At 35.0% G+C, this 14,711-nt stretch overlaps 2 protein-coding genes across 12 annotated transcripts in view; one reads left to right on the forward strand and one right to left on the reverse strand.

Annotated features, from left to right (window-relative positions):
* Positions 1-522: 522 nt before the first annotated feature.
* The window catches only part of LOC105193883 (peripheral plasma membrane protein CASK), a 196,950-nt gene continuing 182,761 nt past the window's right edge, over positions 523-14,711 (forward strand). For 2 of the 10 annotated variants that reach the window (XM_011158544.3, XM_026130654.2), the window contains exon 1: positions 1,411-1,711. In XM_011158544.3, the coding sequence (XP_011156846.1) occupies positions 1,653-1,711 (59 nt within the window). In that variant the 5' untranslated portion in view covers positions 1,411-1,652. Of the gene's footprint in view, positions 1,712-14,711 lie in introns of all 10 variants that reach the window. The other 8 variants (XM_026130650.2, XM_026130653.2, XM_026130652.2 and 5 more) reach the window with 8 other exon arrangements.
* Positions 8,620-10,688, reverse strand: LOC105193882. Of its 2 annotated transcripts, XM_026130658.2 has the most exons (4): positions 10,323-10,688; positions 9,757-10,240; positions 8,968-9,428; positions 8,620-8,898 (listed from the first exon to the last, which is right to left on the reverse strand). In XM_026130658.2, exons 1-4 carry the CDS (start codon positions 10,387-10,389, stop codon positions 8,759-8,761), a joined length of 1,152 nt encoding a protein of 383 aa, XP_025986443.2. In that variant the 5' UTR covers positions 10,390-10,688; the 3' UTR covers positions 8,620-8,758. The 2 variants fall into 2 exon arrangements, with proteins under 2 accessions (XP_025986443.2, XP_011156845.2); XM_011158543.3 differs by having other exon boundaries at positions 8,620-9,428.

Here is a 14,711-nt window from a genome sequence, read left to right on the forward strand (position 1 = left end):
CACTATTACATCTCGTATTACGTTATCATACGTTTATTATCATATTTTCTATGGCACTCTTGTATCAGTTGCTGATATTTCGTAGAGAAGAGAATGTATAAAGAGAAAGATATATAAAAGTTACAAAATGTTTAATAGAATCTATTTATATTCTGTATAAAGGAGAGCTACATTATTTCTAATTTCGAATATGAAGATAGAGAAGTTGCTCGTATGAGAATAAGATACGAAGAGAACGGCCGGTAAGGAATGTACCGGTTGTGCCGTCGAAAAGACGATAATGCTTCGTGGAGGGTCTGGAGAGTACCCTCGGCGGCCTAGTAGCGTGTCACACGCACCCTCGAGCGAGCGAGCGAGAGAGCAATGAAGGAAGTAAAGGACGTGTTAAAGCGCAAAAGGTTGCAAGAGCAAAAGAGAGGCAGGCGCCACGCCCGCCCCTCCATGCCTCGGTACGGTACGGCTGCAGCCGTGGGCGGGGAGGAGAACGACTGGCGGTCGGCGCAGCCGCCCGCCGCGTTTTATGCAACCAGTCTTGCTTCGGAGCGAGCGAATCCACTGCCCCGGCCTTCGACAGACGGGGTAACGTGTGCAGTGCTATCGTTATTGTCCCGCCGTCGTCTGTCGACCGGTCTTTCGTCTCTCCGCCCGTTGTATCGTGCGTGTGCGTACGATTCGCAACGTGCGTGCCCGCGGCGCTCTCCGTGGCGCGAGGGGTGCGGACCTGACGATCCGGATTCCCCGCCGCCCGCGGTTTTTGAGGCAGGTCACGTCGGAGCCTGCCTACGAGCCTGGCGTAATATCGCACCGCGCCGCGGCCGTCCGTCCGTCTTGCCGTGCGCGCTGACTTTGCCGGCGTGGCGAGGCGACGCGACGCGAAACGAGACGAGTGAGAACGAGCGAGAGACTCGAGAGGCAACGAGGCGGCGGCAGCGGCGGCGGCGGCGTGTCGTCGTCGTCGTTGGCGGTGCTCACCCGCCGTTATTGTATCGCTCCGCGCAGAGCTGCGCCACACGTACGAATCACGATCGCACCCCTACGGTGGTACAGTGTGTGGGCCCGTGTCCGCCGCGAGAGTGTCAGTGCGACGGCGGTCGGTAGTGTGCTCCGACACACGGCTGCGTTATCCGCGACTGTGTGTGTCCGTGCGTATGTGCGTGACGTGTGCGTAAAGGCAGAAGAGTGACGGGCCGGCGGTGAACGTGCGAGAGAGAAAGAGAGAGGAGAGAGAGAGAGAGGGACGGGTGCGACACAGCGATGCTGCCGTGAATCCTCGATACGTGGCTGCGTTCACGCCGCGTGTACTCCGCACGACACAACGACAACAACGACGACGACAACGACGACAAGGACGACGAGGACGTCGACGACCACGACGACGACGGTGACAACGACGGCGGTAGCGGCGGTGGTGACGACAACAACGACGACGACGACTACGACGACGACGACGACGACGACGACGACGACGACGTCAACAATCACGACGACGCTGCTCGGGCAACTGCTACGACCGGAGCGACAGAAAAAGGCGCGCACCTGCACGCGCTCCGAATTATCACGCATTCACGTAACCGCGACGCGTTTCCTAACGCGTGCAGGTTCCTAGTTCGGTCGACTCCTTCGACCTCCTCCTTCTCCTCCTTCTCCTCACTATGGCGGACGACGAGGTTCTCTTCGACGATGTTTACGAGCTCTGCGAGATTATCGGCAAGTGAGTAACGAGAGTCCCAGGAAGAGTGAGAGAGAGAGAGAGAGAGAGAAAGTGTGCGTGTGTACACATGTGTGTGTACGTGTGAGAGGGAGAGAGAAGGCAAGAATCTGCGAGTTAGGGTGTAAGGAGGTACTGCGCGAGAGAGAAAGCGTGATGCGATTGGATGAACGGCAGTGGGCGGAGGTACTTTGATCGTGTTGGTAACGCGTGCGTCTGTATGTGCGTACATCGCTCGCGCATCTGCGCGTACGCAACCTGCTGAGCAGGAAAAATAATACCCGTGTATGCGCTCACGTAGCTCGTACACTGGTGTGTGACACGAGAGTGAGTAACGACGCGCACAGGATAGGGCGAGGAGATGCAAGTCGAGTGAGGAAGATGAGCCAGGCGTCGCGTGTGCAGGTTCCAGTTTCCACCTTCGTCGAATTCCACCCAGTAACTCGACCCGCCACGCATGCTTACGAGACGAATAAAACTGCGTTATCTCTCCCTGCTCATTCCCGTGCTACGAATAAATTCGTATTCTCTATTCATAATTTCAAATTTGTTACGAGTCGATCGATACACGACAAAAAAAAAGAAAGATTTGGTGATTCAGCAAAACTCCATCTCGACACGCGCGTTTGATACTTACTAAGATTTGATAGTTCAACAAAGAAATTGTGTTTGAAAGCAATGAATGAATTGTTAGAGCAATTAATTCTTTGCTACAATGAAAATTGCTAATGTAACAAGTTCTCTTCATTACTGTAGCAAAAATATGCGCCATCTCAACTAGTATGTTTTGCTAAAAATTTCAATCCATGTATTTGAATGTATTCGATTTTCGAAGACACTTTTGCTGTATTACCAAATTTGCAATTTTAACAAATATGATTAGTTATAGTTACAAATTTTATGCAATTCTAAAACTGTGCTACTTTAACACAAAAAAAGCTGGCTGTGCGTATAATACGGTTGAATCAGTCAAGTTCGTAACTTTTTTTTCGTGATACGCTTAAGATTGATATACTGATAGCTGATTAAATAATAGTTGAATTTGTAAGAGAATTTTGACAGAATTGTTTATAGATAGAATTCGTAAATTTCAAAGAGAATCAAACGTTTTCTAAGTTCATACAGTATAGATGCTTGTTTCAATAAAGTTTTGACGGTTTGTGTTATATCTCTTTCAAAATAAATGGTTTACTTGGCATATTGGTAACAGCCCATTTGTCTGTCAGAACTATCTGTCGATAAATCATTTATTTGAACCTTTACGTGTTCGAAGTAAACTTTCTCAATTCGTGCAGAGAAGGCGAAATCATAGCCTAACTCTGAGAATTTTCTCGGAGCTAAGCTTTGATTTTGCCTTCTCTATACATTTATACAAAAGTGTTAACACATAAAAATAACAAGAAAGATAGATAATCGAAAAATAAAACAATTGAGGCCGGTATTCATAGTCGTAAATAATTTCTAATCTTTGATTGAAAGCGTAATTACAGATTCATTCACAGACTTATTCATTTTTGTCTTTCAGTTTATGATTGCAAATTATTTATGACTAAGAATACTAGAGATCAAATAGAAAACTAAAGTTCGAATAAGGTCTTAAAATCTTGGTTTTTTTTTTTAAGGTAATATATAATAAATATGTATTGTTTCTGAAGTCTATTTCAAGTTCTTAAAGAAATTCATAAATTATATCCGGATGATTGATATAAAGGAAAAGTAGCCACAATTTTACAAAGGCATTCTCTTTCTTTATTCTATCTCTCATTCACTTTCGTATTCAATTTTCTTAATGCATTTAATGAACTGAACATACACTTCATTATTTTTTATCTTTTTAGCAAATATCTTTTGACGTAAACAAAAATAAAAATTTTTAAATAGAAATATAATAACGTTACATTTACATACAAAATGAATTATTCGCAAGGATGTGTATTTCTTATTGATGGAAAATTTACATGAAGATTTGGTTGAAGCTTCTAACACTTGGTTCTCGTACTGCTATTGATTGCTATATTAGTCATCGATTTCGCCGAAACGGTTTATTTAATCTGCTGAAAGACTCGCTTGAAAAGCAGAGATTGCTGTCACAGAAACGCAATTTCGTTTGTATCGGAAGTCAATACTTGGTTTATCATTCAAGTGGTTAACCTTCATGCCAAAATAATATACGCCATCAGCTGCGACTAAAATATCTGTCATAAAGACGTAGGTTATTCGACGATCATCGACTTATGACTCAGATATATTCTCTGCCTGTCTATTTATAGCTAGTAATTACCATGATACTATAAACGGTATGTTACAATTTAGTGTCTTGCATTTTTTTTTATCCATACGTCACATTCCTTTTTCACGTATCATTTCATCGATTCCTCAATATCGGTACGTTTTAGATGTTAATTGGACATATTATGAATAAATTGGAGTATGCTCATGAATTATCTGTCAACACTTGTTGAGAGAAAAAGATGACATGAAATATCACATTATCCTCTTTCAAATGAAGAATATGTATATGCTGTGATTTAATGGAATGCAATTTAGAGGAGAAATTGTTGTTTAAATATAGATTTGTACAGACTGAAAGTATTTTTTGCCATTTTAGTACTCTTATCAGCAATATAAGTAATATTAGATGTGTGTCGTATCGAATTTGTATGAAAAATGCCAATTATTTTTGTGTTCTGACAGTATATTCTGTTTCAAGTTCTATCTTTGTACGATAATAGATTTTCTCGTGAATTGAGAAATAACTTACATTATTTGTACATTCTTACAACTTTTTTTCGTAATATTTTTATTAAAAGTAATTAATTAAATTGTTCCGTTACACGATATTAATTCATTCAAACTCTAAATCCTGATAGCCAATATTAACGTCCTATCTTATCTTCATTATGCACAAGATGTCAAACTTGCTAATTAAATTATATTTATAAATCTATCAATAGAGAATATAATATAATGTAATAGAATATAATAAAATAGAATCTAGTAGGATAGCTAATTTTTTAACTTTGCTGAGGAAACTTTATTTTTTGAAATTATAAAATTATAAAATTCGAAATTATTGAGGTTTGTAAGCATTAATCAAATGTAAACTATTCTTCTTATCGGAATAATTTGGAAATGATCCAACTACATATAACATCAATTTCTTGCTATTTTCACTTGTGTAATTAAGTAGAAACGCTTTGTCGCGTAACAATTGGTGCAGAAACATTTCAATGAGGACAGTTTGAAGAGATCATCTTTTATATATATATATATATATATATATATATATATATATATATATATATATATATGTGTATATATGCCTCCTTGTGGATCTCATCAATTAAATTCATGAGGGTTACCGAGAAGTGACGCTTTCTTCATTCGTTACAGTTAATTGAATTCGCACAGCCGACGCTCCTTTCTGCGTCAATTAAACTTAAATGCTGTAAGCTATAGTTTGCACAAGCACAAACGGTTCTTTTAAAGTCGTTCTTTTTAATCGACTGCTACAACGATTTTGTATCACATTTAAGATATTACGAGATAATATGAATGTAACGGCAACAGCATTTTCTGCTTATAATTTATTTCGTAACCAACTGTGCGACTCTTATAATTGAGTTTCCAATCAGTTAAATAAATATTTAGTATACTTTAACTTTTTCACTGGATGCGACGGATTCGTAAAAGACTGTGTACACAACATTTAATTATCTTATGTTGCAATCGCTACCAGCTTTGCAATTGAGTTTCTAAATTACATATATCGTACGAGTTATATATTACTGCTCGTAAAATAGAGGGAAAATTTTGGAAAAAATTAAATACGGAAATTTTAGGAAAGATTAAATATGAATAAGGACACACGAGTAAAAATACGCAAAAATAAAATTATTATTAATGTTGCACAATTGTTTCTTTATAAATATTAGCTGATTGATTGATTGTGCGTTTATTACTGCTTTAGGGCAAGTTCTCTAAAAACGTATGTGTTTAAGAAAAAAAAACATGTAAGGAAATGCAGGGATAGAGAATAAAAATTAAATCGAATCAAATGAAAACAAAATTAAATTAAATTAAAAAAGGAAAAAAGAAATGAGATAATGCAAAATTACATAAAAACTTGATAAAAATAAAGCAGAAATAAGAAATAATAAAATTGTTAAAAAAAAAGAAATAAGATATAAAATAATGCAAAATAACAGAAAAGAAACGCGGAAATAAAATGACACGAAGATGAGATGAGATGAAGATGAAAATGAGGTGAGATAAATTGAGGATATTACTTAATGGATATCAGTTAATAAATAAGGATCACTTGTATCGATAGCTGTTGTGGAAATGAAAATGGAGTTACTGTGTAGAAGCTCTCGATGCTTTTACCTCGGCGCTCTATCGCCCTGGAGAGCGAAAGCACCGAGAAATTCCCAGAATGCTTCAACGGTTTTAAATCTCGATGCGGACACGTACAGGGCGAGATCGAGGCAGCGTGCCCTGCTTTTACGATTCATGCCCTACTTTTTATTTGACTCGCAAACTCCCAAACGGAAGATTTTGTGTACATTCACGATTTTCAAAAAGTAGGATAAACTTTTATCCGTGAAATTTATCCTTGAACCGAGGGGGAATTCACAACCCAAAATTTTGTACACCAATGCCGATTTTTGGCATTGCTGTAAAACACTGCCGACATTTTTGTACACTGCCGACAATGCTTATTGTTAGTCAATGCCTACAATGCCGTCAATCCTATATTAAAATTAAGGCAATGCCATGCAATTATGAACACTACCGCGTGCCCATTATCATACGCCAATGCCTGCACAAGAATTCTAAAGCTTTCCCGAAGTATTCAAAAATTTTTGTGCTCAACCCCATGATCGAAAAATCGACTCTGAAGTGAGCTCACCACTCCCCAACCACTGACGACAATGCCGTCAATATTATAGGTCACTGCTTACTTTTTTCGGCAGTCCACTGCCGAAATTTTGTACACCAATGCCGGCTGTGAATTTCCCCTCGCCTTGAACTTAATTACGCGAATCAAGTTTTTATGGTATTCCTTATTCGGTTAGCAGAATTATATAATGTTATGTACTATTCTGTTTGCCATCCGCAAATCTTCATATGATAAATTACAATTAATTGATAATTTGATACCCGAACAACTATGTTAAATGCTTCGTGGAAATTAAATTACATAAACGGAAAGTCTTAGTCAGAGTAGTCGACGAAGGTAGCAATAGATATTCTAAATTCATAGAAATCAATTTTTTATGTAATACACATTTCAAAAAATACATTAATATGAAAGTACTTCTATAGAAATGTAAAATAAATTTTTATTAATTTATTTGCTAACATTTTGTGTTTTGTTTTTATATTTGATATTTAAAAACGTTTAAAATATTGTATTCTACTTCAATAGAATTTATTTTCAGATAAATATGAGTTGTAGCACGCACCTCAATTGAATTTTTTTTTTATTTTTATTTTTTTTTAAGAGTACATTGTATTTCTTTTTCTATTACAAAATATTGGATTTTTATTAATTAGGGGTTAATATTCTCATTATCACAATTTTGTTTTAATATAATAATTAAAGATAACGATTTTTATTCAATATTCTATTTATTAACGGTAAAGACATGTTATGAGGTAGAATAATTTGCTGTGATTATTAATAAATCAGTAGCTTTAATAATATACACAATAAATATAAATGCAGAATATAAATATGAAATATATGTGGAACGATCTTCTATAAGTGTTTTCGACGATATACGGTATACTCAACACATATTTTCTGTAATAACGTAATACTTTAATGAAATTCCGACGGAAAAACTCCATGAGGAAAAAACTTTTTTTCTTATTCAGACATACACATTATTCTCTCATACTTCTCTTTGTCCGCAAATGCATGCAATATTTTTTTGCGAGGAACAAGAGTCCGTGCAAAAGCCATTACTTTAAATTTTTATGTTTTAAACTCCATTTTATGTCTTGAAGCTAAAGCCAGCTTATCTGGAATTTATACATAATTTCTCAACCTGATACCGTGTGACATGTCGACACACGATTCTTGCTTTAACGCTTGTTTTATCATAATAATAATTCTTTTTTGCGATTTATCTTGTTGAGAAGTATTTCTCGAGTTATTAAAGCTAATGGAATATAAAAAAAACATCTTTAACAGTAAGACGTAAGCAATAAGGAAATCAACATGTTTGATTTCTTACTGCTTGTGTTAATGCATTTCGTTTCGACTGCGATTCGTCGATTCGCTTACTGACTATCTATATTTTTTTATGTGCCATTAGCATAATTTTCATTATCTCATAATAATTCATTTGTTTTTAAAACATCTGGTGTTTAAGCAATTAAATATATGGGTGATTGCGCCCAGTATAATTTATTTTATATAAACTTTTGCCGGATTTTCTATTAAATATAGTTTTTATTAAATTAATATTGGATGTTCATATATACATACTTTTTTGAAATATCGTTATTTCGCTTATCAAATCAGTAAAAGAAATACTACTACAATACCGAATAAATAAAATTTGACATTGATATATAATTAATATATATGATGTAGATCGATATTAAAATACTTGAACATTAAAATACATATGAAGTGCATTTTCGAAAGTATATTATTCAATAAGTTGCAACATCTTTATTCACCATTATGAACGCACGGCTGTTGCCTTCCTGTTATCGACACTTCGCTCGTATCGAAGATAAAGTATCTGTTTAGTATGTTCAGTGAAGTATCGTTACACTTTGACTTATAGAGATGCGTCGGTTAGACTTGTGCTAGATATGAGTGCTATACCGTACACATAATAAAATATGCTTCTATTCGTCGTTTCTTGTTTAGTTTTTTTTTTAATTTTTTTATGGATCCGTACATAAATAATTCTAAATATAGATATGTATAAAAATCTAGAATTATATGAATTGTTTTATCGCGGTTATCTTCTCGCAAATATGACGTGCAATGCGTTCAAAGACGGCTCCAAGTGATATTCGCTCATGTCACATTAGAATACCGATCACGTCGAGCAGCGGCACAACAGGCACTGCCTTTCGCAGATCAGCAACGCTGCAGGCGTAAGAGATGCCAGACGTGATATTGCGCGGTCTCCAGTCCAACCACTTGATCCCTTCGCTGATATCTGTGCAGAGAAATACGTCGTCTGTGACCAATCTGATGAATGGATCGTTGAGACCCACAAACGCCGTACCCCGCTTGCTCAATGGATCGTAGATGACTTTCCAATAGAACTTGGGCACGGACATGACTGTGCCCTCGGCGTGCAGATATACGGGCTGCTGTTTGCCACGAATGTCCTCCATCGTCATCTGACCGTGCACTCCCGTGTAAACATCGAGGTCCAAACGGCGACTGGCAGCGAAGCGTCTGACGCTGATCTCCAGAAAATTCCAATTACCACCATTAAAGCTTTGCCATTGAGGCGCGGTATTTAAGTACCAAAAAGTTGATCTTTGCTGGGCGCCGTAGACGAAATCCGCTTTAGCCGCCATATGACCGCGAGAGAGAAACTGCACCGACTTCTTCAATCGTTCTTTAGCCAACTCGTCCGAATCTAGAATTCTGGCAAGCGTGTCTAACTGAGTTTCGAATTTGTACAAATAGTCTATATCTATTCCAGGATAAAATTTTCCTGCTAGAAATTTGGAAGGTCTGAAACATGCAATTAACAACAGTATATATAAACGGTACGTTTTTCTCATTGAGGATTGTATTTAAATAATTATTTTTTAAAAATTATGTTTAAAAGTACATTTGTAATTACCTGAAGGTAATTACACATTTTAATAATAAATGGATAATGGCTATGATTATCGAAATATTAATATTCGTATATTGATAAGTATAGATATTAATATTAAATTGAATTATATTTAATTTGTTAAAACTTCTCAAAATTTAATGTTGAACAAGTGTTTTACCCAAAGATAACAAAAGTCACGACCGAATCGAGAATTCATCGACTATTAGAAGCTCTTACCTAGGATAACTTCTTTGATAACTTCCAATCATTTTCGTCATCTTGAACTTCGTGTAGTACGTTCTATATGTCTTCTCGTCGCGGCATAATTCAATAGTGCGGATGAAGGTACCGCTCACGTTGAAACCAACTTCGATGGGGCTGTGTCTGCCGAGACAAGGTGGCGAGTCCGTATACTTAGCATGGTGCTCGGCGTGATATTTGCAAACTAGGGATGAGAAATACTGGTGAACGCCATTCACGTCAAACACCTTACCTTCTACGCAAACTGCTTTGACCTCGTTGCCCCAACTTCTGTTTTTGAGATAATTATCTTTGCCTGGGCATGCTAGATAAATAGAGTCACCCGCCAATATCTTCAATGTTCCATTATCGTTATCCGGATACCAGATGGTTGCACGCTTACCGTCACGTTTTAGGAGCAACGGTTGAGGCTCCATAAGATCGCCAACTTTGTACTGTACGGAGATCGTACAATCAAAATCTGAGGAGATTACCGTGATAGTATAACTGTAAAATGATCTTTGCGAATGTTTGACGATAAAATTATAAAATAAATTACTTACCAGCGCTAACCGAGTTTGCAACTGTCCAAGTGACGTAACAGGCAAGAAACGGAATGATCGCCAACATGATTACGTTTGAGTGGTTACACACGGTCAACACAGCGCGTTTGCTTCTCTTCCATTTGTTTTATACTCGTCGATTAACGGTAAAGTCTTGTGATATACATCCGTGAGAGATAATCTTTAACAAAATGTTGATTTGACTATCAGCCAGATAACGTCACTTAGATTTGTTTTTGGAAACGCTGTTGAGATGTGGGCGTCAGATAAATCTGGCCTGTAACTTTTTGCACCCTCTGCACACAGACAAAAAGAAGCGTGGAATCTGTGTCAGCTTAAGCAGTATTTATCTATGTAATAAAATAATATACGCGTATGTGCAATAATGCTGTCTTCTTTTTTTCATATCTGGCTTTTTGAGATATTTAAATCATAAAAGAGAGAAAAAGAAAGAAAAAATATCAATAGTCCGTTATATGACTTACCGAATTACAATGTATTATAATGTTATAACATTTCGGATCATCTTTCGAGCCATTTTCAGCATTGACAATGATTATCGTAAAAAAAATTTTATGGTTGATCAGATGGAAGACTCCTTTGACAAAGAGATGTCATGATATGTGAACTGCTAAGCACAGATATAATGGATATGATTTTCACTGTAAATAAAGTGTAAATTTATGGCAAATAAATTAGAATGATAGATTTAATAGAGAAAAGAAGACTTACCTCAAGATCACTGGCAATTGTCACGAGTAATTAACACCGCATTAAAAAGAAAAAGTCTAAGAACGTAACTGGTAATAAATATTCAGCAAAAAAAAAAATTAAGTTAAAGTTCACTTATAGTCAAAAGATATAAACGTTAAGGTATACGGAACCGAGATAAAACGTTAAATAAGACGGAATGTAACATGTCTCGTATATACGACGGTTAAAAGTAAAGTGAGATAAAACAAAATGTGGTACTGGTTAAACTGAGTGTATAGACAAAGATAAAAATAAAAATGAAAGATGTTATAAATTGTTGATTATATAATCTTACTGTGACGCGTACGTTTGGTAGACTAAAGGACAAGTTAAACTCCGTATTTCTGAATATTGAAATCACATCTGTAGAACCAGTTTCGCCGACTCTGGGATCACTGACCACAGAGTTTAACGTGGTTACGACTTCGATTGCGAAGGTGTCAATATTTGATCATGAAAGATATTGTTTTGAACGTTTTATTTCAAAAGTTCTATATATTAAATAATAACGAAACGATTTAAATTTGCAATCTGATACAGATTGTTTATACCACACGTATTGATATGCAGAAGTAAAATTAGTAATAATCACTTATTGCCGCTAAAATTAGTAACAATCACTTCGTTGTCTTACATTTTCTTTTGCTTATAAGTTTTAAATTCAGACATTACAAATTATAAACTAGAAATTGGAAAGAATGATCGAAAAATCTTAAAATTATATTACACGAAAAACACACTCAACTTATAGGATTTGCTACATAAAACATAAATCATTTTAATGTAAGAACATAAAAAGTCGATTAATTTTTTACAAATGTGATACTGATTTCCGTATTGCATCTCATAAATATTTATGATATGATCGTAAATTTTCATTAACGCTCTCTCTTTTAGGGAAATATTTTTTCTACCTGATAAATTTCTGTGAAATCTTGCAATTCTATGTTTCTTAAGCTGATTACAAATCTGAAATTAGATTTCAAAAATTTACAATGGTAGATCCAATAATAAGAATAAATTAGTCTAAATGAAATTACACTTTTAGTTTTCGACTTTTCAACAAAAAGATAAAGGTCCAAGCTTCGATGTCAGACCTTCCCATAATTGCTGGAACATCTGGTTCATGCGTTATTTATAAAAATGATCAAAGACACGTATTTTGGGAGTTTCAATTCTTTTTTTTTCGTAAATTTTACATGACAGACAATGTTGATATCATATTTGTATTCAACGCAGCTTATGTATTAAAGAACAATTCTTCGTAACAAAAGTTTAAAAAATTGGTAACATAATGTAATTTTTATCTTTGCAGTAGACAAATAATTTTTTTATAAAACAATTTAGTGTGAATAATATTGGAAAAAATGTACATTATATTTTGATATATGAAGAATATTTAGTAAAAATTTTAGCCTCTTAAATACTTTCCAAGAAATTACATTTTTTTGTAAAAAAATGCTTTTTTTTTAACTTGATTTTTTTTTAAATAATTAGACATGAATAATCGGACATAAATACATTGGAAAACATGTAAAATAAGTAATATCAGAAAAATATGTAATTCTAATTTTTTATTAAATTATGAATAGTACATCTCAAAAATGGAAAAGAAAGGGTATACTGCCCTTGAAAAGTAGGTTAAATAGATTTTTACAGTGAGAGTGTATTTTAGGACATATTTTTGAAAAGATTAAAAGCCGTTTTTTAAGATTTTAATATTGAACATTATATTCTTGTAAATCATACAGCGTTAATCATTATCATAAAATCTAGCTGCAAACAGTAAATGGCTCATAATGCTAATATATAGAGAAGTGAGAGTAAGTAATATTAGGTCGACGTCGTGGCTTAAATGTAATAGAGTCATCACAAGAGAGACGAGTAACTGCCGTATTTATATATATATATATATATATATATATATATATATATATATATATATATATATATATACACACACACATATATGTATACTGCGTTTCGGTTAGCCGTAGCATATGTGATCTGTACGTGTTAATAAGAGTAACTACAGAGAAATTGTGTATGGAGCAACTAAATTGTCTGATGAAGGTTGTCGACGCAAAAGGGAGTATTTCAGCAGGTTAAACGAGCCTTTCTGAACATCGCGAACCGCTCTGTGCTAGCTGAAAACGTTATTTATTCCTGACTTTCACTAACAATCCCATTTAGTGGTTTCAATTTCCCATTCCTCTCTTTTCCTTGTAGTAGGGCGTATCCATTACGTCTACGTGCCTCCAATACCGCGGAAACGAATGAGGTATAGAGATGGAATGTTAATGTCGGGCAGACGTATCTTGATAATGCAGTCTGGCATCAAATGCAGCTTCTCTATCCGTAAACAAGTGTCCGACAGCCAATTATGATAGATCTGAAATTCTTCAAAGAATATTCCAAAGAACTTCCGATTCGCTTAATGTTTATAAATCTGTATTAATGCTCACAATTAATCTAAAGTAAAAGATACAAAAATAGTCATTACATATAACTACAAAATGCATTGTAAGATATGGAATTATCACTTATACGATGTAATGGCATAAACACATGCGATATTTTATACAAAATTATTTAAAAAATTAGAAATATGCGAACTATTCGAATGTGAATCAAATCGAATCAGGTAAGATTTAATTCAATTTGGATTTAAATCTCTATGGTTTAAATTCAAACTGTTCGAAAATTTTGAATCACAGAATTTCGAACATGAATCACATATTTATTGATTATCTTATAAAGTGACTACTATTTTTTACATAGAAATCTTTTTAATATTTATATATTAAAATTCAACATAATAATAATCATGCTATTAATTAAAAGTTACATTTCAATGATTTGATAACTTGATTTGATTTTTTCTGATAAAATTTTGTTGATTTGATTTGAATTCGAAAAAAAAAAAAAAAATGATTTGATTCGAGCAAAAAACGCATTTACAAATCTTACTAAATAATTCTTTTTGGAAATAAATATATGTTAAAGATGTAAAGGCAAAATTTAAAAAAATTGATGCAACACATCTTTTTTTATTTTCGATATTTTATTTCACTGAAATGATCTTCCGTTTGTGCAGAGAATAATTTTCTCCACATTAATAAGCTGTTTGACTGTAAATCAGCAATTTAAACGCAGCATGTTCTAATCAGTGACAAGTTATGTTCAGTTAAATTATGGCTTTGGTGTGAGCAGCATGCTGTCCTAGTGGATTTACCTAAAATTTCAAACTGCTTGAACGTATACCGATCCGCTGTCGTAATTACCGTTTTGGAAAGCAGAATTCTGCATGAAACTTGAGCGCTTGTAACAGCGATGCTCTCCCTTCAACGCAACTTGTTAACGACAGAAGGCAAAGTTCAATTACGACAGATTCGAAGTCTAATTTACAATGGCCAGCAGGTTAAATGGAACCATATTTGACAATGGTGAGAACTAGTACATAAATAATTTGTACCCATATACTCCTTTTAAATGAAATATACGTGATATCGAACTAGGATGATTTTAACAAAATTTTTGTAGAAATCTTTACGATAAAGTCAATCTGTCGTTTGCACTTTGAGAAAAATGTGTTTGATATTTGTGTATTTCCATAATAAAATAATAATGGTAACA

Source organism: Solenopsis invicta, chromosome 6 (genome assembly GCF_016802725.1).
Source record: "Solenopsis invicta isolate M01_SB chromosome 6, UNIL_Sinv_3.0, whole genome shotgun sequence".
Taxonomy (NCBI): Eukaryota; Metazoa; Arthropoda; class Insecta; order Hymenoptera; family Formicidae; genus Solenopsis; species Solenopsis invicta.